The sequence below is a fragment of the Geotrypetes seraphini genome, chromosome 3 (genome assembly GCF_902459505.1).
Source record: "Geotrypetes seraphini chromosome 3, aGeoSer1.1, whole genome shotgun sequence".
Lineage (NCBI taxonomy): Eukaryota > Metazoa > Chordata > Amphibia > Gymnophiona > Dermophiidae > Geotrypetes > Geotrypetes seraphini.
Genome location: NC_047086.1, coordinates 283109649 through 283137363, shown reverse-complemented (window position 1 = coordinate 283137363; position 27715 = coordinate 283109649). Strand labels below are relative to the sequence as shown.

At 44.0% G+C, this 27715-nt stretch overlaps 1 protein-coding gene across 4 annotated transcripts in view; it reads right to left on the bottom strand.

Moving 5' to 3' along the window:
• Window positions 1-27715, bottom strand: part of CAPN9 (calpain 9) — a 158718-nt gene that overhangs the window by 114772 nt on the left and 16231 nt on the right. For 3 of the 4 annotated variants that reach the window (XM_033937999.1, XM_033937998.1, XM_033938001.1), the window contains exon 3: window positions 5246-5315. In XM_033937999.1, coding sequence (XP_033793890.1) covers window positions 5246-5315 — 70 coding nt within the window. Of the gene's footprint in view, window positions 1-5245; window positions 5316-24858; window positions 24996-27715 lie in introns of those variants that run through there. The other variant, XM_033938000.1, reaches the window with a different exon arrangement.

The following is a 27715-nucleotide window of genomic DNA, read 5'->3' as shown; positions in this document are numbered from 1 at the left end:
AGGGAAGTAACCTTGAAAGAGATTTGGGTGTACTGGTGGACACAACAATGAAGTCAATAGCACAATGCGCAGCAGCCGCGAAGAAGGCAAACAGAATGTTGGGTATTATTAAGAAGGTATTACGACCAGAACGAGAGAAGTCATACTGCCGTTGTATCGGGCAATGGTGCGCCCGCACCTGGAGTACTGTGTTCAGTATTGATCACTGTACCTAAAGAAGGATATGGCAATACTTGAGAGGGTCCAGAGGAGAGTGACACGAATGATTAAGGGCATGGAAAACCTTTCATACACTGAAAGATTGGAGAGACTGGGGCTCTTCTCCCTGGAAAAGCGGAGACTCAGAGGAGACATGATAGAGACCTACAAGATCATGAAGGGCATAGAGAGAGAGAGTAGAGAGGGACAGATTCTTCAAACTTTCAAAACATAAAATAACAAGAGGGCATTCGGAAAAGTTGGAAGGAGACAGATTCAGAACGAATGCTAGGAAGTTTTTCTTTACCCAGCGTGTGGTGGACACCTGGAATGTGCTTCCAGAGGACGTAATAGGACAGAGTACGGTACTGGAGTTCAAGAAAGGATTGGACAATTTCCTGTTGGAAAAAGGGATAAAGGGGTATAGATAGAGGGCTACTGCACAGGTCCTGGACCTGTTGGGCCGCCGCGTGAGCGGACTGCTGGGCACGATGGACCTCGGGTCTGACCCAATGGAGGCATTGCTTATGTTCTTATGTATATGGTAGGTGCACACTTAGCACTATTCAATAATCTTAGCACACAAATGGTTAGCGTGTAAATGTAGCATGTAAATGTCACATTTAGATGCTTCCATTTAGACAAGCTATAGACCTGGCTTAAGGGCACATGCTTAAATTTAGGTGCACTGATGTTGGTTTATGCTAGTAGTCCAATATATGTCAAAATGTTTTTATGGAACAGGCTCACAGCCAAAAGATGTTAGGCACTAAATTTTTGGCACCCTGCTACAGAGTTACCCCTTATAGCAGTTTTCTTCAATGCAAGGCCCAATGGTGGCCCTTGGAGACCTCTGGGGTGGCCCTTATCATTCAGGATTTTTTCTGCAACAATATGCTACTCTATCCAAGCTCCCCACGGTAAGGGGAGATTGGATGAGGAGGACAAGCTGCATGCTTGAAGGACAAGGCATTTCTCAATAGACAGAGAAACATAAAATGCATTGGAAGTGCTCATCTCCTTGAGGATATCCCCAATGAAATGCTTGGAAATGGGCCGGAAGGGACATATGTCACAGACGCACACTGATCAGCAGTGTTCCCATATGGGATAATATTTGGTGGCTCTTCAGCTCATTTGGATTCGAAGTGTCCCTGTAAATATTAGTGCAGACCACTGTACTATAGAATATGCAGTAAAACCTTGGTTTGTGAGCATAATTCATTCCAGAAGTATGCTTGTAATCCAAAGCCCTCATATCAAAGCAAATTTCCCTATTGGAAATAATGGAAACTCAGACGATTGGTTCCACAACCCAAAAACTTTAATACAAAATACTATATGCACTTGTATTGCAAGACCTCACTCATTTAGCATCGGAAAAAGTAGAACCATCAGCTCAGTTGTGATGATGTGACGCGTGTATACTCAGGGCCGGATTTTCCTATAGGCTAACTAGGCTTCAGCCTAGGGCCTCAAGATCAAGAGGGGCCTACATTCAAATTATTAGCAAAATTAAAATTACACTATTCTAAAAACAGTGAACACTAAAACACTGAACCGAAAATAAGGAGAAATTCTAAGCTTCGGGATTGGAACTGGCTCCGGCCACAATGGGGCGCCGATTCAGCTTTTCCCTTTCTTTTTCTCGCCCTGGTAGGAGGATCGGGGAGGGAAAGACGTCAGTCCGGAAACAGCTGGGTAAAGCCCAGCCCCACGGGGAGAGAGGCAAAACGTGGATCTGTCAGGACAGGGCGGCCCAGACTGGCATCGGGGGTGGGGGGGGGTGGAGTGGGTGGGTTTCAGTGGAAGGGGGATGGGAGGCAGGCAGGCTGGCATCGGAGGGGGGGTGGGGGTTTAATGGAAGGAAGGCAGGCAGGATGGCATGGGGGGGTGTTCAATGGAAGGGGGATGGGAGGCAGGCGGGCATCAGAGGAGGGGTGAGGTGAGGAAGGACGCACTGGAGGCACTATGGACATAGGAAAGGGCAATGTGGTGTGTTATGTTTGATTAGTTATTGTTACAAGTACTACCGTATATATGGTGCTGAGAATAAATGTCCAAATAAGTGTTTTTGACTTTTTTTTATTTATTATCCGTGTCACATTTTTTATAAAGGTTAGTACCAATAACAACATGTTTCATTTAACATATTGATATATATCTCATGTAATTTACAAACTTAAAAATGGGAGGTGAAAGGGCCTCATAAGTGGAATAGCCTAGGGCCTCTTTTCATCTAAATCCGTTCCTGTGTATACTGTATGTACTCCAGGGCCGCCATCAGAAATTTCTGGGCCCCTTACTGAGCAATCCTATTGGGCCCCCCATGCACCCCTTCCCCCCCCCCCCGATGCCCCCCCCTTCTTCCATGGGCCGAATACACACATACTTTTCTGCTAATGCTCCACCTAAGCCAGTCCCGTAAAATCTTCTCACGTCCATTGGGTGATTTGGAATAGAGGAGATATTCATAAAAAGAACGTCCATCAAGATCTTTACTCATAGACTGTGCCATTTGCTTTAAATCATCTTCCATCATTAATCCAAATTGCACAATTCTTTCTCTGTCTTTGTCCTGAATGGCATCTGGCCACATTGCTGGATCCTTCCAGTCAACAAATTTATGAGCAGGCGCGGAGAACGCATTTTTAAACAAATGTAGTTTATCCTTGTACTCCTTATGTAATTTTAATCATCTATGGATATGTTTGTATGTTTATTGTTCAAATGGTTTTATTTATTTCCCCAAATTTATTTTTGTTATACGCATTGAAAATATTTGATATTGCGTTTAAATCAAAATCTCAATAAACTTGAAACTTGAAACGAGTGCCCTTGAGATTGTGGGAGGGTTAAATACTCAAAACTTAGAAGAATAACAATTTACTTAAAGTTTTTGCTACGCCAGCTTTCTGGTATCTTTACATACAGTGGCGTACGTAGCATATGTAACACCCGGGGCCCATCATTTTTTGGCACCCATCTGTAAGAAAAACATGATTTTTAGTAACAAACCACATGTCACACATGAGTACCTAGGAAAAGGCATATAGGCATACATATTGCAGTGAGCAGTACATCAATACACTCATTGTAAAACTAAACAAGCCAGATCAGCACAGATCAATCCTACACCGTCAATCCTAACAGAAAACCATGTCTTTCGAACACACAGAACACAGAAAACACCTTCGCCTAGTATGGAATATGTCATCACAAACTAACCCCTCACTCTTTTACAAAACTGTAGTGTGGATTTTAGCCACAGTGGTAACAGCCCTGACGCTCATACCAGCGCTGCTACCACCACGGCTGGCGCTAAAAAAAGCTCCACAGTTTTGTAAAAGGGGGGATAAAATAAAATACACAGTTTCAACGCTCTAGCTCAGAGGTGCCCAAACTTTTTGAGCTTGTGAGCTACTTTAAAATGACCCAAGTCAAAATGATCTACCAACAATAAAATTAAAAAACACAAAGCACACTATACGCTGAGAAAATGTTAATTATCATTCCTATTCTGGGTTTTCTTCAAAGAGGTCAAGGCAGATGACTCTATGCATTGTCACCTCAATAACAACCATACAAAAATAGACAAATATACCCTCCATCCTTTTTATTAAACCACAATAGCAGTTTTTAGCGCAGGGAGCTGCGCTGAATGCCCAGCGCTGCTCTTGACGCTCATAGACTCCCTGCACTAAAAACCACTATTGCGGTTTAGTAAAAGGGGGCCATAGTGCAAAATATAGACAGCATATATAAATTCAGAACTGTGCATAGTAAGTGAAGGGAAGTTTTCATCTCTGGGAATTTACCCAGTTAACTATTAAGTTATTTGGGCAAATTCCTTTGAAAACTGTGGTAATACTGCCTCCACTTTGCTAAATTTAAAATAAAATAATTTTTCCTACCTTGTCTGGTGATTTCATGAGTCTCTGGTTGCACTTTCTTCTTCTGACTGTGCATCCAATCTTTCTTCCCTTCTATCAGCCTGTATGCTTTCTCTCCTCCACAGCTCATTCCCTCCCCCAAATTTTTCTTCCTCTCTCTCTGACCTTTCTTTCTTTTTTTCTGTTTCTCTTCTTTCCTTCTGTTTCCCTGCCTGCCCCCTTTCTTTCTTTCTCCCTGCCGTTCCCCAAGCCACTGCCACTGCCGCTGCCATCGGGGAACAGGACCCACCAATGGATAACAGGCCCCAAAGCCTACGCCGACGCCGATGCCCACGCATGCTCTCCCTGCTTCGGGCCGATCAGTCTTCCTCTCCCCGATGTCAATTCTGCCGTCGGAGAGGAAGTTCCGCCCAGCCAGGCAGCGATTGGCTGGTCCGAACTTCCTCTCCGACTGCAGAATTGACGTCGGGGAGAGGAAGACTGATCGGCCCGCTAGATTAGATCGCCAAGACAAAGTGAGTCCTGGGTGATCGACTCACTTTGCCTTGGCGAGCTACTGGCGCCCCTGCCTTAGAACACTGCCTAGGACCCTGGGGGAGCCCGGGCCCCCTGTCAGCTCCGGGCCCCTGAATGCAGGACTGGTAGTACTGCCCTGATGGCAGCCCTGATGTACTCGTATTGCAAGACCTCGCTCATTTAGAACAGTCACTATACTCTTGCAGCATCAAAGACGAACCATCGGCTCAGTGATGATGTGACGCGTGTATACTGTATGTACTCGTATTGCAAGACTTTGCTCATTTAGAAGTTACTATACTCTTGCAGCGTCAGAGAAAGATGAACCATCGGCTCAGTTGTGATGTGTGTATACTGTATGTACTCATATTGCAAGACATTGCTTGTATACCAAGTCAAAATTTATTAAAATGTTTTGCTTGTCTTGCAAAACACTTGCAAACCAAGTTACTTACAATCCAAGGTTTTAATGTATATTAAAGTAGAAAAATGAAATCTAGGTTCCGGGGTTCATACTTTTGCAAGTTCAATAATATATTCTTCATTATTATTTTATTATCACTAAAATGAATTTTAAAAGCAACACAACACAAATACTGTTTCTGTGGGAAATGTCCGTAAAAGGAAAGCACACATACCAAGGTCCCCTTGACAAATGTCTGTTCTCGAAGCACCTCCTACAATGAACTCTGGATATTTCACAATTTCCTATAAGAAACAGAGAAAATATTGGCTAGAACATGATTGCTCGGTTTGTACCAAATCTTGCATTGCTTAGGCAGTAAAGAGACTGTGATGAAAACAAATTTAAATATCATACAATGAATTCCTTCATAAATAGAAAATCTGATGGTAGGGCGCATTTGAAAAGTCAATCACCTTAGAGTTTATTTAGAGAAAACTACAATTGCTTTACATGTACCCATTATTAAGGTGATTTTTATTTTTCTTCTAGCAATTTCAGCAAAAAAGAACATTTTCACATTTTTTAAAATTACAGCTTATCAACATGTACTACTACCATTAATTATATCTACAGTTATGAATATTATTTTTTCCCTTTTGTTCATACACGTCCAGGGTGGGGAGGGGGGAGGGAATACTTTATGATTTCTTATGCTTAAGAACAATTGTTGGGTTTAAGGGAGGGGGGATATTTGATGTGAGTTATACTCTGATGTTAAAGTAAAAATGATTGTATCTTATGTTACACTTATTGAAAGTTTTAAAAATGAATAAAAACTTAAAAAAAAATTATATCTATAGTGCTACTAGACATACACAGTGCTGTACAGAGTCACAAAGAAGAAAACAGTCCCTGCTCAACAGAGTTTACAATCTAAACAGCCATGGCAGATAGTGGATGGAAGGAATAGAATGACGAGAAGGTGAGGAAAGCAGAAACCAGACAACAAAGGTAGAAATAAAAATTTCTATTTCTATTTCTTTTCTTTTTTTTTTTTTTTTGCTTTAAGATAAAGTAGTATATTAGTTGTGTTGATAAACATTTATAAACAAATTCCTACATACTGAAGATCTCTTCCTCTAGTTCGGCAACCAAAACTTTGATTTATAAAATGACAATTGTACAAAATATTGTTTCTTTTTATACTTTAATAAAATAAGTTCAGTATAAAACTATTTGAGGCTTGTGCAGATGGGATCAGATGGTTTGCAGGGACGGGGCAGAGATGGGGACCGAGCTCATGGGGATGGGGACTGAGCTCACAGGGACGGGTATAGGGACGGGGACCAAGCTCATGGAGATGGGGTGGAGACAGGGACAAATTTTTTCTCCATGTCATTCTCTAGCCCAGACTACCAGGATGTCTTTCATACCATATTTCTGACCAAAATTTCTGACCAAAATTTCATCCAAGTCCCAAACACCCAGAACAAGATCATTTGGACATGGAAGGAGACAATCTTGTAATGGACTGGCAACAGAGCAGTGGGACACCCCTGTGAACTTCACATAAAGTGTGCCATATAAACATTTATTCATTTTTATATCCTGTCCTCCCCAGAAGCTCAGAACGGGTTACAATAAAATAAAAATAATAATTAAAATTAAAAATTAGGTACTTGGAAGTTCCCTAACTGTCCCGAAGGCTCACAATCTAGCTAAAGTACCTGAGAAAACAATTATTAAATAGTAAAAATATAATAATTCAAATAATAAAAATAAATCCATTAAAACATCTAACCAGCACTCCCTTATAGGTTATATTGAGCCCCTCAAAACACCCCCCAAACCCACTATACCCACCTGTCTACAACCCCATTAGCCCTTATGGCTGCAGGTGGCACCTATATGGCAGTGGAGTCAGGTCCTCGGGCCAGCCGGTGGATGGGAGGTAAGGCCGGTCTCCTCCAGGGCAGCAGCAATCTCAGGGATGCGGTGGACAAACCGGCCCAGGTCCGGGTGAACAACAAAGAGGCAGAGACCCTACTGAGAGAGGGCCAGCACATTGGAGGTCCATCCCGGGGGGTGCTCAACTGAAGTGTAATGGTCAGTCCCCAGGGGCGGGAAATCCAAGCGCCCCAAAAACTCAGGGCATACTCCTGGAGTAGAGAAAGGTAGGAAAAATAATGTAGGCACAGAAGATATCCAAAGGCGCCATAGAGCAGTGACCTCAGAGGGACAGTCAAGCAGGCAATTTCTCCACATAAGCCCACGCCTCCTCCACCGTGTTGAGGAGCATGGACTTCCCACTCTGCCATACCCGAAGCTTATCTGGGAAGGCCAGAGCAAATTGAATGCCTCAGTTGTGCAGCTCAGTACAGAATGGGGACATCATCTTCCTCTGGGCCGCCACCCTCACTGAGAAGACATTGAACAGGAGCACCCGTGATCCCTCATAGTCCAGCGCTCCTGATTGACAGGCTTTGAGGAGGATTTCTTTATCCTGCCAGTTACTAAAACGGGCAATCACTGTGTGGAATCGGGTTCCAGCTAGCTCCTTACTGCCGATTCTGTGAGCCCTCTCGCACTCAAAACGGGGGCCAGTGCCGGTCAGCCCAAGCTTGTCGGGCAGCCAGGAACTGAAAATGTTGTATAGCTCGAGTCTTTGACCGTTTAGGGCAGCCTGACCATCCACAAGTTGTTTCTCCGACTCCTGTTTTCAAATTCTTCCAGGCGGTCCTGAATCTCTGCACTCTGCTTTTTCAGGTCCCGCACCTGACTCTCCAAGGCAGTGCACATGTCTTCATGATTTGAGACGCAATGCTTGACCTCCGTGATCCGGTGGCTGTGGGAGTCGATTTTTTCATTTACCTCCTCCACCTCCGATTGCAGTTTGTTTAAGTGATCCGCCAGGGCGGCCGAGACAGAGCGGGTAATCTCCTGTATCCAGTCTCCCGCTGGGATAGTGAAAGAAGTGGGTTACACTGCCATCTTTGCTGGGGGGACTGGAATTTCTCTCGGTCCGATTTTGCTGCTTTAATTGGCATACCCACCACTGCGCCACCAAGAAGAGGCAGGAAGCTTGCCACCGCTCAGGGGGTGAAGGAGGGCAACCAGGTAAAATTAGTAAGAGAAAAACCTATTTTTGCCGTGGTGGGTGCGGAGCTCTCCTCTCCTGCGTATGTTTAGGCAAGCTGCATCACGTGACCCCCTCTCTCTTCTGATGGTGTGACCAAAATAAGACTGTTGTAACTTCTTCATTTGGGCTTCAAGTGACATAGCCGGTTTGATCTCTTCCAGAATTAATTTGTTAGTTCTTCTGGTAGTCCACGGCACACCTAAAATCCTTCTCCAGCACCAGATACTGGTACGAAATTTACTGTGTCAATACTTAATTAAAATATTCAGAAAAGCAATTTTTCTTTTTAGGGTAATCCATCTTAAACTGCAAGTTAGAATTTCTGTTATTGAGCTATTTGAGAAATTCCAGAATAATTTTTTTCATCACCACAACATGAAAATGTCATCTATATGTTTGCAGAGAAGGATACTCCTTTTGAATTTATGTGCTGTTAAATGTAAATCTTCAAACTTGGCCACATATAAATTGTCAATAGATGGTGCCACAGTGGCCCGCCGGGGGGGGAGGGGGATGATGGAATTTAACGGTGCTGGGAGGCTGGGATTGAATTTAACGGTGCTGGGTCCGAATTTAAAGGTGCTGGGGGGCTGGAACTGAATTTAAATGTGCTGGGAGGTATGTAAAAATGATGATTGATGGGGGGGGACTAGGACGGAATTTAAAGGTGATAGGGTATGCAAAAATGATGATTGATTGAGGGGGCTGGGATGGAATTTAAAGGTATTGGGTTTATATTAGTATACAATTTGGTTCAGAATGGGTTTTTTCTTGTTTTCCTTCTCTAAATCTGGGGGTGCATCTTATGGTGAGGTGCGTCTTATGGAGTGAAAAATACGGTAAGTCCAGAATTGCATTTCCTCTTGTATTTTCCTTGACAAGTTGTTCCAGGAAGCAATCGCCTACAGCATCCAGGAACTTGGTCTCCCTACTGCAGCCGGAGTTGCCTAGGTTCCAGTCTATCCCCGGATAATTGAAATCACCCATGATAACTGCACTGCCTCCCTTGCAGTTGTGTTTAAACTCGTCCGTCATTTCTCCATCAATTTCTTCGGACTGCTTTCTGTGCAGGGCCCTGTGTTGTGGAATGCCTTACCTCTATTGTTGCGTCAATCAAACATGCTTTGGCATTTCAGAAAGGGGTGAAAACGTTGCTGTTTGAGCGTTTGTTTTTTTATTTAGCAAGTCAGTTTGAGTTATAATAATTCTCTTTATGCTGTTTTTCTGCTGTTTTGTATTTGGATTTTTTTATTATTATTTTGATTTTGTATATTTGTGGATAGGTGGGCTATAAATAATTTTAAATAAATAAATAAGTGTTGCTGTCTAGTGAATAGAGCCAATAAGGAGTTATGTGGGTTTGTTGAACTGGTTATTGGTCTCTAGATCAATGATGAGTTGGGTCACTTTAAAGAGGAGGTAATATGTAGAAATAAGACAAAAACCTAAAGGAAAAAAATTACCTTTTTTATTAGACTAACAAAGTAGTTTATGATTAGCTTTCGAAGGTAACCTCTTCTTCCTCAGATCATAAATAAGCAAATGTTGGCAAAAAATCAGTATATATAAAGGAAACATGAAAGCATTTCAATGGTAGCTGGAAACAAAGAGGTAGCAAAGCAGTTTGAATTTCTTTGTAGTGGAAAGCCAAGATCTTTGTTAAATAGGAGACAGACAGGTGACAAAACAGTTTGTGTTTCTTTGTAGTGGGAAAGCAAGCCAAGGTCCTTATTGAGTCCTGAAGGGTGGGTATAAAAATATTTTATTTTGATTTGGAAGCTCCTCCCAGGGGAGGAGCCTTAGGCACCTGAACCAATCACAGTCTTAGACCCCCTTCTAGTGCATTCCAGGATGTATCGGGAAGGGGAAGGCCGACAATTTGAAGAGATGTGGCCTGCCGGAAAGAGGGAGTTGGCATCGCTCCTGCAAAATTTTCTACAAAAGGTACTGGAGCTGGGGAGTTCTCAAGGGTATGGAGGGGAGGTTCTTGGAGCTGGGGGGGTTCTTGGAGCTCTGTCTGACCCAATCCAACCCACAGACCACCAGGCCTTTTTTTTTGGGGGGGGGTAGAGGGACTCAGTAGGAGGGGGGGACTAGGGGTTCTCCTTGTGGCTCAAGGGGAGAATGGTGGGAGGGGGGACTAAGGCAGCCCCTGTTCTCCCTAACGGCTCAGGTGGAATCCCCAAACAGCTGAGCCAGCAGGGAAAACCCCTGCTGCCAGCTGTGGGGAGGCCTGCTGGCTCAGCTGTTCAGGGATTCCCCTGCCATTGAGCCAGCAGAAAGCAGGAGCTGCAGCTTTTTTTTTTATGCACCCACAGGAGGGAGGTGCAGTGCCTAGTGATTGCTCTTCTGAGCAAACGTCAGACACAGTTCCTCCCCCTTTCACCTGTGATGCTCTGCCCGAAATGCATGCATATAATTTTCATGCTTTTGTGCTGAGCATCATGATTTAAAGAAGAAAAAGAAAAAAAAAATCACTCCCACCACAGTATTTTTTTACTGTAGTGTCGGAGCTTTGTGCTTCTGAAACCATGTGTCTCTTTCATAACAGACAGCTCATCTCATGAAAAATTTTACAATGGAGCGACTAGTCACTGGATTGATAGTGTTTTTAGAGAACGTAAGAAAATCAGAATTGCTATACTGGGACAGACTGAAGATCCATCAAGCCCAGTCTCTTGTTTCCAACAGTGACCAACCCAGGTCCAAAGTACCTAGCTAGATACCAAGTAGTAAAGATATTTTATGCTGCTTATCCTAGGAATAAGCAGTGGATTTGCCCAAGCCATCTCAATAATGGCCTATGGACTTCTCTTTTAGGAAATTAACCAAACCTTTTTTTAAAGCCTGCTAAGCTAACTGATTTCACCACATTCTCTGACAATGAATTCCAGAGCGCTACAAAGTCATTTTTAACATTATCTTTTCCATTCATTTTCTGATAATTCTTAGCATTCTATTTGCTTTCTAAGCTGCCACTGCCACACATTGAGCCAAGGGTTTCAATGTATTCTCAATGATGACACCTAGAACATTTTTGGGCAGTGACTCCTAACATGAAACCTTGCATCACGTAGCTAAAGTTTGGGTTCCTCTTATCCACAAGCATCACTTTGCATTTTCTCATATTGTCATCTGCCACTTTGATGCCCAGACTCCCAGTCTCCCAATGTTTTCTTGCAATCCTCTTGTGATTTAACAACTTTGAACGACTTTGTCCTTATGTCCTTTCCCATTAGGAAAATATTTTCTGTTTCCTGCAGAGCAACTAAGGAGCTTTTACTAAGCTAACAAATGTCTAACACAGGAACAAAGCATTCTGCATTAGTTTTGCCATCTGCATGGGCTCAGCACTCGATATTTTTGTTTTCTTTTTTTTGGGAGGGGATGTGTCAGAGGTGGAAAGTGGAAGTGGATCCACTAATACTTTATTGCTGCTGAAGTTGATGGATGTAAGTGAGAGAACCAGCGCAAACTAACATGAAAGTAGCAGGGTCCGAGATAAGCCAGCTGGTAAAAGCTTCCTACCCCTGTCCCAGACTCCAAGGAGTCAGTCTCTTCGGCTGCCAACTACAGACCCATTGCCAACATACCACTTTTCCTTAAACTAATGGAAGGACTAGTTAACATTGATCTCATGAAATATTTAGAGAAGTTCAACATTCTACACGATTCTCAGTCTGGTTTTCGCACAAATTATAGTATGGAAACAGTCTTAGCATCGCTGACTGATTACCTCTTCCATTTGTTTTCCCTGGGAAAAAGCGCACTGGTACTTCAGTTTGACTTGAGGAGTGCCTTTGACCTTGTTGACCATGACATTCTGCTTAGATGACTCGATTCTATTGGCATTTTTGGACAGGTACTAAACTGGTTTACAGGCTTCTTAAAAAACTGCACTTACCAGGTTCACAGTGACGGAACCTTTTCCGAATCTTGGTGTAATCCGTGCGGAGTTCCACGGGGCTCTCCTCTCTCCCCTTCTCTATTAAACGTCTACATGGCATCATTGGGACATATGTTATCTGACTTAAAATTGAAATCGTATATATACGCAGATGACATTACAATTATCATTCCCATAACCTCACTGACACAAGAGACAGAACAACTCACCTCATCTGTTCTCACCAAGGTAGAACAATGGACTACACAATTTAAATTAAAACTGAACCCAGAAAAAAACAAGATTTTCTTAGCAAGTCCTAATTACAAGTTAACGAATACCTCTTTGAAATTAAACGGGTTAGATTACCCAATTAATTCTACTATCAAAATCCTTGGAGTCATCCTGGACCGATGCCTGTCTTTTGAAGATCAGCTACCCACCCTCATCCCACTATCCTCTGGCACCACATTGAAGCATGAGCACTCAAGCAAAGTTCTGGGAATCATCATTGACTCTACACTATCCTTCAACGATCACCTCAACTCCTTAGTAAAAAAATGCTTCTTCAATCTCCACATGTTAAGCAAAGTGAGATCCTGCTTCCATCAACAACACTTTGCCGTCCTCGTCTAATCCATCATTCTTTCCAGATTAGATTACTGTAACTCCATCTACTTAAGCCTAACAAAGAAAGCCTTCTTAGACTTCAGCGGATTCAGAACACCGCGGCTAAACTAATCTTAGCAAAAAGCAAATTCGACCACGTCTCCCCGCTTCTGTCTAAGCTTCACTGGCTCCCAGCAATCCTTAGGGTTCACTACAAATGCGCCTGTCTAGCCTTCAAGTCTCTACATGGTATCCTTCCTCCTCTTTTCCCACTATCTTGGATCTCCTCGAATCCTAATTCCACCAGATCTACACAAAAATTCAAACTATCCTTCCCCTCTTTAAAAGGCATATCCCACACAGGAAAACTAGGGACATCCCTCCTCTTCAGGATCATCGAGCTGTGGAGCGGCTTTACTGCCCCGCTTCGGAGTACGACCTCCCTCCAATGCATCCGAAAACATTTGAAAACCTGGATTTTTTCTAAAATGTAACTACTCCCCCCCTCTTCGATATGCTAAGTCCCTCTATCTTCCTCTTTACTAAGTCCTTCCCCTCTTTATTGGAGTTCCTTTCTATATCAATTCCTGTAAACTGTGTCGAGCTCTACTTTTGTGGAGATGATGCGGTATACAAACTTAAGGTTTAGTTTAGTTTAGAAACATAGAATATGACAGCAGAAAAGGGCTGTCGGCCCAACATATCTGCCCACTCAGAAGAACCCTCCCCTTAAAAGAACACTCCCCTAAGCAATTTCCCGAAGTGAACCCACATGTTTATCCCATCATTTCTTGAAGTCGAGCACGTTGCTGGCCTCAACTACCTGATGTGGAAGGCCATTCCAACGATCAACCACCCTTTCGGTGAAGAAGTACTTCCTGATATCAACATGAAATCTCCCACCCTTGAGTTTGAGTGGATGCCCTCTTGTTGCCGTGGAACCCATAAGAAAAAGGATATCTTCCCCCACCTCGATACGGCCTTTAAGATATTTGAACGTCTCTATCATGTTTCCTCTCTCTCTCTGTTTTTCGAGAGAATATAGCTGCAGCCTGCTTAGACGCTCTTCATATGGGAGATCCTTGAGTCCCGAGACCATCTTGGTGGCCATTCACTGAACCAATTCAATTCTCTTCACGTCTTTTTGATAATGTAGCCTCCAAAACTGAACACAGTACTCCAGATGAGGTCTCACCATGGACCTGTACAACGGCATTATGACTTCAGGCTTTCGCCTGACAAAACTTCTTCGGATGCAACCCAGCATTCGTCTAGCCTTGGCCAAAGCTTTCTCCACCTGAGTGGCCGTCTTCATATCTTCGCTAATGATTACACCCAGGTCCCGTTCTTCGACGGTTCTTGTTAAGGTTTCCCCGTTCAGGGTGTATGTTCTGCTGGGGTTACCGCTACCAAGGTGCATAACCTTACACTTTTTGGCATTAAAGCTCAGTTGCCAAGTTTTAGACCATTGTTCCAGTAAAATTAGGTCCTGCCTCATAGTGTTGGGCATGGCTGCACTGTCAACCACGTTGCATAGCTTAGCGTCATCAGCGAATAGTGTAATTTTACCTCGAAGTCCCTGAGGCAGGTATCGAACCCAAGACCGAGCCCTGTGACACTCCACTGGCCACAGCCGATGTTTCTGAGGGGGTACCATTTACCACTACCCTCTGAAGTCTACCACTGAGCCAGTCTTTAACCCATGCCGTCAAAGTTTCTCCTAATCCCATCGCTTTCATCTTGTTTAATAATCTATGGTGTGGGACACTATCAAAAGCTTTACTGAAGTCTAAATATACGATATCCAGGGATTCCCCCCTGTCCAGTTGTTTCATTACCCAGTCAAAGAAACTTATCAGATTGGATTGACAAGACCTTCCCTTCGTGAACTCATGCTGCTGAGGGTCCCTTAGCTTCTCGGAATCTAGAATCGTATCAAATCTGTTTTTAATCAACGTTTCCTTAAGTTTACACACTATTGATGTGAGACTCACCGGTCTGTAATTTTCAGCCTCTGACCTGCATCCCTTTTTGTGGAGCGGAATGACGTTAGCAATTTTCCAGTCCAAGGGGACTTTTCCCTTGTTTAGGGAAAGATTGAAAACGGCTCTGCCAGGACATCTCTCAGTTCTCAAAGTACTCTGGGGTGCAGATTACCCGGCCTCATTGCTTTGTTCACTTTTAGCCTCGATAGCTCATAGTATACATTGCTCGCGGTAAATTAAAAATCCCGGAATGGGTCCTCCGAGCACACCCTTGTTTGCGGCTGCGGTCCGGATCCCGGCGCCTCACAGGTAAAGACCGAGCAGAAGTATCCATTGAGTAGTTCAGCTTTGTAGGAGTCCGAGTCTACATAGTTACTGTCAGGTTTCCTTAGGGGCACAATCCCGTCTGTATTCTTTTTTCTGTCGCTAACATACCTGAAAAAGGATTTATCCTCTTTGTTTACATGCCTAGCTATATTCTCTTCCATCCGGAGTTTGGCATTCCTGACTGCTGTTTTAACAGTTCTAGATTCACCAGATAGAAACATAGAAGATGACAGCAGAAAAGGGCCATGGCCCAACAAGTCTGCCCACTCTAATGACCCACGGGCACGGTTGGACTGTCAACCACATTGATAGGCTTGTTTAGCTTCTTTAGCTTCCGTTCGTTGTTTGTAGGATACAAATGCTCTTTTCTTCTGCTTAACTACCGTATTTTCGCGGATATAACGCGCACCCGTGTAAAACGCGCACACGGGTATAGCGCGTAGAAACCACAATATTATGTATAAAAACTTTTGTATACCGCGCTCACGGGTATAACGCGCATGCTGCCCGACTGTCCTTTCGCCCGCCCCGACTCTCCTCTGGCCACCCCGACTCTCCTTTCGCCCGCCCCGACTCTCCTCTGGCCACCCCCGACTCTCCTTTCGCCCTCCCCGACTCTCCGTGCGCTGTCCCGACTCTCCGTTTACCCGCCCTGCCCTGCCCCCCCCCCCCCCCCGGCAGGACCACTCGCACCCCCACCCCGAAGGACCGCCGACTCCCCGACAATATCGGGCCAGAAGGGAGCCCAAACCCTCCTGGCCACGGCGACCCCCTACCCCCACCCCGCCCGACGCCCGATTCACCCCCCCCCAGCAGGACCGCTCGCACCCCCACCCCGAACGACCGCTCGCACGCGCTCCCACCCGCACCCGCGATCGGAGCAAGAGGGAGCCCAAGCCCTCTTGCCCGGCCGACTCCCCGACAATATCGGGCCAGGAGGGAGCCCAAACCCTCCTGGCCACGGCGACCCCCTACCCCCACCCCGCACTACATTACGGGCAGGAGGGATCCCAGGCCCTCCTGCCCTTGACGCAAACCCCCCTCCCTCCCTCCAACGACCGCCCCCCCCCCCAAGAACCTCCGATCGCCCCCCCAGCCGACCCGCGACCCCCCTGGCCGACCCCCACGACACCCCCACCCCCCTTCCCCGTACCTTTGCTAGTTGGCCGGACAGACGGGAGCCAAACCCGCCTGTCCGGCAGGCAGCCAACGACGGAATGAGGCCGGATTGGCCCATCCATCCCAAAGCTCCGCCTACTGGTGGGGCCTAAGGCGCGTGGGCCAATCAGAATAGGCCCTGGAGCCTTAGGTCCCACCTGGGGGCGCGGCCTGAGGCACATGGTCGGGTTGGGCCCATGTGCCTCAGGCCACGCCCCCAGGTGGGACCTAAGGCTCCAGGGCCTATTCTGATTGGCCCATGCGCCTTAGGCCCCACCAGTAGGCGGAGCTTTGGGACGGATGGGCCAATCCGGCCTCATTCCGTCGTTGGCTGCCTGCCGGACAGGCGGGTTTGGCTCCCGTCTGTCCGGCCAACTAGCAAAGGTACGGGGAAGGGGGGTGGGGGTGTCGTGGGGGTCGGCCAGGGGGGTCGCGGGTTGGCTGGGGGGGCGATCGGAGGTTCTTGGGGGGGCGGTCGTTGGAGGGAGGGAGGGGGGTTTGTGTCGAGGGCAGGAGGGTTTGGGCTCCCTCCTGGCCCGATATTGTCGGGGAGTCGGCCGGGCAAGAGAGCTTGCGCTCCCTCTTGCTCCGATCGCGGGTGCGGGTGGGAGCGCGTGCGAACGGTCGTTCGGGGTGGGGGTGCGAGCGGTCCTGCTGGGGGGGGGTGAATCGGGCGTCGGGCGGGGTGGGAACTATGTAGAAAAACTTTTGTATACCGCGCTCACGCGTATAACGCGCGAGGGGTATGCGCGGTAGGTAAAAACGCGTATAACACGCGCGTTATATCCGCGAAAATACGGTAATTCCGAGATCTCCACTGAGAACCATTGGGGTCTGTTATTTCTCCGTCGTTTACTCACAGTCTTTATATAGAGGTTGGTTGCTTCCTGTAGGGTAGATTTCAGAGCCGACCACATTACCTCCACATTGTCCGTTGTGTCCCGGTTTTGCAGTGCCTCATAGACATAATCTCCCATGCTCTGGAAGTTAGCTCCCTTAAAGTTAAGGACCTTTGTTGATGTATTTGACCTAGTGACTCCCTTCCTGAGGTGAAATCATACCATGTTGTGGTCACTGGAGGCCAATGCCTCACCTACCGAAACCTTTGTGACTCTGTCACCATTGGTGAGCAACAGCTCACCAAGCTAAGGTGCCTTGTTGTACCTTGCCCATCCTCTCCAGCTCACTGGTTCAAGTCCCAATATCACCTGCGCTTATTTTAACAACTTTCTATTAGCTCTAAAAGAGAGTCTAGATGATGGACTGCCTTTTTTAGTCAACATTTATTTAGAAAGTACATGTTTTGTTATTCAGCTAGGCTAATGTAGACATCTTAGAATTGCTGCCAATAAATATCAACCCAAATGAGTTTAGCAAAAGAACAGCCAGGTCTGGGTTCAACTCCCTCATGTCCTTCAGCTGACAAAATACTCATTTTAATAAAAATGACAAGCTACAGACCAATCACATCTAATTTTCATCTCAAACAGCACAATCTATTCCAAAAGTTGAGTTTGCATTTGATAAAAAAACAGCAGTATTTGAATCCATGTCACATTTATTGAGCCCTACTTGAGATTCTGGCTTTTGGGACAATGAAAAGCAATGCTTTAAGCCATTGAACTACCAGTCTTTTGTCTCAGCTAACTGAGATGATAGCTAAGCAGATTTTATCTTAGCAGATCACTAAGCTATGATTCGACAGGGAAGTCAGAAACTGGAGTGGAAGGTGGTGTAGCTCAATGAGTAAAAGTGCTGTACTGATCTTCCAGAGGTTGTAAATTCAACTCCCAGCCCATCTTTTATTTGTGGCATTCTACTTTGCAGGTGCACTTTGATGATGTCACAATGAGGTCATCATTGTGCAGCTGCATACCTCCATTTGCAATGAACTAGAAGCCCCATTCAGGTCTGTTCTGTGTTTTATTCAGTTTTTAAGCTTGGCCAATTGAAGTTATGGGCTTTTTGTTTGCTTTGAAAAATGAGCTGATTGTAGCAATGTTTCATGAGAAAGAGAGTGTTATTTAGAGCAAGGAATCGCTTCTAAAAACCTCTCTCAAATAACATCTGTGGGATGCCTAGAGAAAGCTGATTGGATGATGTAGGTTGCCTAATTAATATGTATCGTGCTAAAGCCTTTCTGGAGCTTAAACCACATCTATCTGAAGCCTATATGATGCTCAAAGTCCTATGCTTTACACTTCTTATAGGAGCCAATTATGCCATTGCTATACAAGTTTCTGTGTAGCACAGGAGTGAAGCTTCCCCCTTCCATACTGATGTTTTCAGTTCAACTCCCACTCAGTACCTCTCAGTGAATAGGCAAACTTATACTTATCCTTTTAAACATGGCATACTTTATGACTTTTTTTGTTTTCATACTGTTGAAGTATACAATTCTGCAATAATGAAGAAAAAGGATACAACAGGAAAGTGAGATCTACCTTGTCTTGTCTCCTAGCAGAATTAACTGCCATTCACTATCTATAAGGAGTAGTATAATCAAATCAGAATTGCTATTATTGTATGGCTCATTGTCTAGCACAGTGAATTAGAGTGAAGGTTAGCGTGTAAGCATGTCACATTTTTTCAATATGCACACTGATGTTCCCAGATCAACTCCTACTGAAACTAATATTATAAATATATTTTTAAACTTGGTATACTGTGTTTTTATTATCATTTTAATGATAGTATACTTTGGTTTTATTATGTTAACGCTTACAATCCTGAAATAATAACAAATCAGTAAAAAAAAACATTTTTATATATAACATCATAGGGACGTCTATATGAGGAAAAAGTGGATTTCTGAAAACGGAAATCAGACGTATATCCAACACCTAAGTAATGCTGATTGGCATTTGCTCCACAAGGACGTCTAACGCATGCCTAAACTAGACATAGTTTATAGAAACGGGGCCGTAGTGCCTATCCATTTGCCTTCCCATCCTTGAAGGGCTGCATCTACAAGAGATTCCTTGATATATCACTATCATTCCAAGCAGGCAAATGGAATAAATGTCTAACCACCTTCATTTCAAATGCACCCTCCTTCCAAACCTTCAGGAAATCAATTAAAACCTATCTCTTTGATAAATTTCTCTGACTCCTTTCCTGCCTTGTTATATCTCTGAAATGCTTCCGGATAAACCTTGACTACTCTTGGCCTGCTAATGTAATGTGAAAGTCTTTTTCTATAACACTGCTGTCTGTATACAGTCTCTTCCTCTGTAAACCACCCTGAACTGCTTGTGGTATTGGGTATACAAAAATAAAGTTATTATTATTATACTGTATATGGAAAATATTATGGGAAGAAGTATCCTGAGTCCAGTACGCACTGCCCTGTTACCACGAAGCAAGATCCAAAGCTGGTAAATCTACCAGAGGGTTCCAGCTATTTTTATGTAGAAAGTACTTTGAGAAAAATGTGTGAGATGAAAATATGCAAAATGCATGGAATATGATATCTCACAGTCACGTGAGGTAATACCATTTTGGGTGAAACGTCATCCATCCCTTGGTGTTGGGACATGATGCCATTTTTTTTTAAACCTTATCATATTCCATCAGCTTCTACAGCAAGAAATGAAGGGTGAATTTCTTCATAAAGGTGGTTAATAAATCTCAATAAATAATCTATAGTCTATGAGAAGTCAGGATATTTTTTCTGGGCCAAGCAGTCGATTGCACTACCTGTCCTATAAGTTCCCTTCTCAAAGCAGCCCCAAGGGCTGCTTGGGCAGTGCAGTTGCACACAGAATGCCAAAAATAGCTCCCAGTCCACTGTCTCCGCTGCAGTGGCTGAGGTGCAGTGGGCAGGGAAACTAAGGGGCGTGTCACAGATGGTGTGATTCTAGCTCGTGAGACTTCTGCTCCTCCCTCATTACCAGTTCTCTCAAATCATAAGGAAGACCAGTGTTCTCCCCAGAAATTTTTTCCAGCCAGGTGGCATGAAAAAGTAGCCGGGTGGGGCGGGACGGGGAAATTTGGTGGTAGGGAAAATTAAGGGCTCCTTTTACTAAGCTGCAATAGCGTTTTTAGCGCATGCAGAATTGCCACGCTACACTGCTAGAACTAACGCCAGCTCAATGCTGGCATTAGCGTCTAGCACATGCGGCAATTCTGCGCGAGCTAAGTGCACGGTAAAACCGCTATCGCAGCTTAGTAAAAGGAGCCCTAAATGTGTACTATTTGTATTAGTTAATTTCCAATGCTCAATATGACTGCCTTTCTTAAGGTTTGACACTTGTTCCATAATATTTTTATTAAATTTAAGAAGTATCCAATTCTAGAAGTGAATAATTAGATATTTGCCCTCTTTCAAATGGTATAGAGCAGTGTCTCTCAAACTTTTTTAATTCCAGCACACTAAACGGAGCAAATGTTTTTTGTGGCACACTAAATGTAGCAAATGTTTTTCATGGCTGGAAAAAATTTCTGGGGAGAACACTGTTACCGTTAGTTTTCAAGGTCCAATCACGTCAAAGACAACTGCTTATCTGGGCAGTTGTATAATAAAAAGAATGGATAAGATAACATGAGAAGTGAAATTGTCATGAATCAGAGGGATACATACCCTGTAGGTCCTAAAAGCAGGCTTGTGGATTAGATATAAACTATGAAGGCAGTGGTGTACCTAGTACGTATATGTAAAATAATAAACACCTTCAGTAATGGTTGATGCTGTAATGTCCTATAGTATGATACAAGGACAGCATAAGTTATTAAATAACTCAAAATGAAGGAAAAAGCCTCAGAAAAGGGCCCAAACACCTCCACTGAAGTGGTTTGTTAAAGGTGGTTGAGCAGTAACCTCATTGGCAAAAAACCTTCAATATTATTATAGCCTTATGCTGAACTTTGCTTAATGAAAAACAAAACTAAACATAGAAGAAAATTTTTTTCCAACTTATCTTCAGCTGATCAGTAAGTTGGAAAAAATAAGTTGGAAAACATTTTTCTTCTATCTTTTGTTTTGTTTTTCATTAAGCAAAGTACAGCATAAGGCTACAATTACATTGAAGGTTTTTTTGCCAATGAGGTTACTGCTCAACCACCTTTAACAAACCACTTCGGTGGAGGTGGGAGGGCCCTTTTCTGAGGCTTTTTCCTTCATTTTGAGTTATTTAATAACCTATGCTGTTCTTGTATCATACTATCGGACATTACAGCATCAACCATTACTGAAAGTATTTATTATTTTGCACATTGTGTTTTCATGATATCTGGGTCATTTGTGGTGGTACCTATCTGGGTCATTTGTGGTGGTACCTAGCATATGTAACACCCGAGGCCCATCATTTTTTGACACCCCCCATCTATATAAAAAACATGATTTTTAGTAACAATCCAAACATCACACAAGAGTGTACCTAGGACAAGGCAGCATCTTACATACTGCAGTGAGCAGTTCATCAATACACCCATTGTAAAACTAAACAAGCCAGACTGGTACAGATCAATCCTACACAGTCAATCCTAACTGAAAACCATGTCTTTCGGATACACATAACACAGAAAACACCCTCACCTAGTATGGAATATGTAATCACAAACTAACCCCTCTCCCTTTTACAAAACTGTAATGTGGTTTTTAGCCATGGTGGTAACAGCTCAGACTCTCATAGAATTCTGAGCAATTACCACCATGGCCGGTGCTAAAAAAACGCTCTACAGTTTTGTAAAATGGGGGGATAAAATAGAAAAAAAACATAGACAAAGGTTAAATTGAACCACCAAGAAGCTGAACTCTGCATACAATGCAACACCACAGAAACAGTGATGCATCTCCCCTAAAGCAAAAAAATAAATAGAATTTTTTTCTACATTGTCTTCTCTGGTTTCTGCTTTACTCATAGTCTTGTCACTCAATTCCTTTCATCCACTGTCTACCCTCTCTCTGCCCCTTCTATATGGCATCTTCTCTCCTTGTATTCCCCTTCCATCTATCCCTTCACCCCTATTATTCTGGCATCCATCTTCTTCCCTTCCCTCCTCCAATGGTCTGGCATCTCTCTCTTCTTCCCTTCCCTCTCCCACACCCCATGGTCTGGCATTTCACTCTCTCCTCTCTCTTCCCCCCACTTCCATCAGCATCTGCCCCCTTTATCTCCCTCCACCACCATTCCATACCACCCTGACCCCCTTTTTCTCCCTCCACCACCCTTCTATGCTCCTCTCTCCCTCCAAATCAGCAAGGCCCCATGATGACTGCTTCTGTTGCCACTGAAAGATGTAAGTGACGTTGGAGGGGGTGGGCCGGCAGACGCAGGGAGTTGCAGCAAGATTCTGCAATGACTGCAGCTGCCGGTCCACCCCTTCCGACATCACTTACGTCTTCCGGAGGCAGAGGCGGCAAATGCAGTCATCGCGGGACCTTCCTGCACTTCAGTGCGGCTGCCGACCCTACTTCGGAATAAGTATGGCAGCCGCGCTGAGGTGCAGGTGCCATTTAGAGCAGCTCAGAAGGTTCTGGATCCAGCCAGCTCTGTACCCCCCTAGGGCTGGCACCCGGGGCGGTCTACCACTGTATGAGGGGGCAAAAAATAATAAAAAGAATGGATAACTTGACCGATTTAGATATGTCATACAATTATAACCACAAAAATATGTCATAAAATGTAATTCTAAACTCAAGACTCCAGACGAAAAGCAGACTATAGAAAGGAAACCAGAAAAGACCAAACCCATAGTACTAAGATTCAAATGCTAAAATCAGACATGTCCATTATGAAGAGACGTGTGGATCACCGCTAATTATAACAAGTGAGTCTTTAAAATATGAGACGGTAACTGATAGCCAGACCTGGTGGATGGAAGTGATAAATACTGGAGCCAAAACCAGAGCACCGTGATGAAACTAGAATGGAAATATGGATACCTATTTATACTTTTGAGTAAAATTGCGATGCGAACATGTCATAGAAAAGAATAAGTAATGTGTAAACTAAAAACCAAGAACAACATATTGTAACTCAGAATTAATGAAATAACATGCTAAAAGAACTTAACACCCCCCTCTAAAATAGGGCATATACATAATGATGGCTGGTTACAAACAGTATGCCTAGACTATATAGACCTAAACAGGCCAAAAGTAAACGTATGGGAAATGAAAAGCTGATAATACAAAGTGTATCTTGAAAACATAAGCCGATAGTAGTTCAAAGACAAGTCGACCGGGTAGATGAAAAGTGAAACATGGGAAAAATCTAAATTATTATTCAAATGAGCTTCTATTAAAACCAAGGAATAAAACCACAGCACTCGGGAAAGTAAAAAAGAGAGAGTAAAATGGACTTACCGAAAAGATCTCTGCACTGATGAGATAAACTCGTACGCAGAATAAATGTGAACACGCGACAGTGGAACTATGATATTTGATCCGTTGAAAGAGGCGCCAAAAAAGTGTCGGCAATGGATTGAATGCACACTGATAGGTGAGGGGCATTGGGCTGTTAAAAAGGCTGCTTTAATAAATAAATGAAAATACTGGTGAAAAACTAAATAAAAAACCAAAACCATAATAAAATGCCGAACCTGACTGCAAGTGGTAGTGAAAGTAGCATAAGGCAACCATGCTGTACATGAGGAGAAAAAAGAAAGAATGAGGTGATAAGATGTAAAGTGCTCACTGCACCATTTGATAAAACTAAGGAGCGATGTTCTAGAGCAGTGGTGCCCACACTTTTTGGGCTTGCGAGCTACTTTTAAAATGACCTACCAACAATAAAATTTTTTAAAAACACAAAGCACACTGTATGCATAGAAAATGTTAATTATCATTCCTATTTCGGGTCTTTTTCAAAAAGGTCAAAGCAGATAACTCTATGCACTGTCACCTCAGTAACAACCATACAAAAATAGACAAATATACCCCATTCCTTTTTACTAAACCACAATAGCAGTTTTTAGCGCAGGGAACTGCGCTGAATGCCCAGCGCAGCTCTCAATGCTCAGAGGCTCCCTGCACTAAAACAGTGCGGTTTAGTAAAAGGGGACCATAGTATAAAATATAGACAGCAGATATAAATTTAGACACATTTTGATCACTAAATTTAAATTTTTAGGCGGCCCCAGACAACGGTCTAGGCCCCTCGAGATATAGGGTAAGTACAAGGTTTCACTATATCACCAAGCAAACGAGTTCTTTAGGAAAACATAAATGGTTTATTCTGACCTCCAGGTCAAAAGATATGCAACAGCAAAACAATATCACTTTGCAGGTCATTGAACAAAAATAGTAAATTGGCAAAAATCAAACTTACAGTACATTTTCAAGCAGACCAGAACTCAGTAGGCAAAAATCGTCACAGCACACTCTGTTAGCAGTTCAGCTTTTCTCACAGCTCCTACGTGCAGGCACAAATCACACAGCTGAGACGGTTAATCTAATTAGCTCCCTGCAACGGGAGTCACAGCAACTTTCCTACAGTTCCAACTGCACTTTAAACAGTTCAGCCTGCATCTGGTTCACAAACTTGTCTTTGAATGCATAACTTGATTCAGACTTCAGGCAAGTATTATTCTCCAACTTCTCATGCTTATACAGCTCAATATATATATCCCCTTCTTCAGGTTTAACTTGGGCAGCAGAGAGGAAAAAACCGATATGCAAAAAGAAAACACAAAGCACAAACAGTTTCCCTGTTGCTGCATTCTTTCATTCAGAATTCCATACCTTCTAACTGGCCTTCTACCCTAGGGCCAGCTACTTCTATCTCCATGCCTTCTACCTGGTCTGGCACTGGATAGTATGAAGGGGTTAAGACTTCTTCCAAATCCTGCATGGGATAATCCAGCACATTTTCCTCTGCTGCCCTGTTCCACAGCTCCTCTCCTGCCTTGGGCTGTGGGAGTGACTCCCCCTCGTCACTCGCTCCTCCCCCTCCTGTTTGTCTCTGCCTGCTTTTAAACAGACCAGAGCCAATCCCCTTCAGCCTGTAGCGGGGGATGGGTTTTGGCTCTACAGCAGTTTTCCTCTGCCTGGGTTTTTCAACTGCAGCTACTTTCCTTGTGGCTTCTTTAGCTGTTCTAAAGCCCGGAAGCTGCTGTTGCCAACCTGCCTGCCTCTGTTCCAGCTCACTATCACTTTGATTATAGGGGCAAGGGAGGTCAGCCTCAAGTTGAGCGCCAGAATCAATCTGGTCCATTCTTCTGCACTTAATCCTATCAGGGACTGGGCTAGTGCTGGTGCTGGGTTTGTCACAGCATCCAATCTTTCTTTCCTTCATTCAGCCTGTATGCTTCCTCTCCTCCAGACCTCATTCCCTCCCCCAACTTTTTCTTCCTCTCTCCATGACCTTTCTTTCTTTCTCTCTTAAGAACATAAGAAGTTGCCTCCGCTGAGGCAGACCAGAGGTCCATCTCGCCCAGCGGTCCGCTCTCGCGGCGGCCCATCAGGCCCACTGCCTGAACAGTGGTCTCTGACTAATTTTACAATTTACCTCTAATCCTATCCCTAAAACCTTACCTCTACTCTTCTCTGTACCCCTCAATCCCTTTGTCCTCCAGGTACCTGTCCAGACCTTCTTTGAAGCCCTGTAGCGTGCTTCTGCTTATCACATCCTCCGGTAGCGCGTTCCATGTATCCACCACCCTCTGGGTGAAAAAGAACTTCCTGGCATTTGTTCTAAACCTTTCCCCTCTCAATTTCACTGAGTGCCCCCTTGTACTTGTGGTTCCCCATAGTTTGAAAAATCTGTCCCTGTCCACTTTTTCTATGCCCTTCATGATCTTGAAGGTTTCTATCATGTCTCCTCTAAGTCGTCGCTTTTCCAGCGAGAAAAGCCCCAGCTTTTTCAGTCTGTCAGTATATGAGAGGTCCCCCATGCCCCCTTTCTTTTTTTCTGTTTCTCTTCTTTCCTATGTCTCCCTGCCTGCCCTATTTCTTTCTTTCTCCCTGCCCTCCCCCAAGCCACTGCTGCTGCCATCGGGGAACAGGCCCCCCAAGCCGTCGCCATCATCGGATATCAGGCCCCAAAGCCACCGCTGCCGCCACCCCAAGCTCTACCTGCTTACCTGCTTCGGGCCGACAAGCATTCCTCTCCCTGACATCAATTCTGCCGTCGGAGAGGAAGTTCTGACCCAGCCAGGCAGCGACGGCAGAATTGACATCGGGGAGAGGAAGGCTGATCGGCCCAAGATCGCAGAAATGCTGCCGGGTCCTGCCTTCGCAGAAACAGAAAGTAGGCAGGACCCGGCAGCAAGAAGAGCAAATTGTAAGCTTCACTGACCTATCTCCCGCCTTAGCCCGTAGCGAATGCATGCTTCGGGACTCTAATATGTGCGTGCCGGCTTCCCTTCTCTTCCCCCTCCCTCGGACATAACTTCCAGTTTCGGAGGGAAGAGAAGGGAAGCCGGCACGCACACGTAAGAGCCCCAGAGCATAAGTTTGCTACGGGCTAAGGCGTGAAATCTCCAAGCCGTTTTGTTTTTCTTTTTATGTTGAGCAGCGGCGGCAGCAGCAGAATTTACCCAGGTGGTCATCTAAATTAGCCGGGCAGAGCGCCCGGCTAAAAGGCCCTAGGGAGAACACTGAAGACAATTTTAAAACTGAATATTTGGCGAAAAAAACCTAACAAGTTTAAGAGACATCTGGAGTATAGAAACAAAGCAGCATATTTCTGCTATGCAATGGCTACAGATTTGGACTTGGAGAATGAGATGTACAGTGTCAGCATCTATGAGACAAACTTGGTTTTTTTTGTTATATAGAATTTTTTGGACCCCTGTTCGTTTACAAAAGTTGAATAGTTCAAAGTCTAATAGATGCTGGCATTGTCATCTTTTAAAAAAAAATCCTTATTCATTTCATATCTTAAAATCAAGTACAGTAAATGATGTTTAACAATTGAACATTTAAAAACACTTAAATTCTTACATTTGATCGTATCTTCCTAAAATATTGTACCCCCCTCATTATATATATATATATATATATATATATATAAAAATAATGATCTATTTCTTTAAAATTCAAATTTTCCCTCCCCCCACCCTCCCTCCTATGTCATATATTATAATCAGGCATTGTCATCTTGAACTAGGGACACTGGATCATTTGTTGTTTTATTGTTCGATACTCAATTTTTGGAAATCAATATGTGGGAAAATTAATATGGTTCTTGATGTCTCTATACTAGTGCTGCCCGATTCAGGAAAAAAAAATATTTCATTCAATTTGATTCAGCCTATTGAATCGATTTTTCAATTTAATTTTCCTGCCCAATTGGGTGGTTTTCTCCAAACATCCTGGTGGGTTTATTATATAGCCTCTTCACCCCCTTTGCCCTTTCCTACCCATACCGGTCCTGTGGTGTAAACAAAATAAACAAACAAAATACTTTTCTTCTCTGTTAAATCCTAGCTCACGTTCGCGGTCTAACACCTGCTCTGGAAGAATACACATTTCAAATCTGACATATTGTAATCACAAAACAGAAAATACAATTATTTTTCCTACCTTTTGTTGTCTGGTCATTTTTCAAATCATGTTGGTCCCATGTTGGTTTGGTTGTCTACTGATCAGGCTCTCCTTCTTTCTTCTTTCTCCTTGCTAACCATCCATCTTCCATCTCTGTCCTCCCCTTT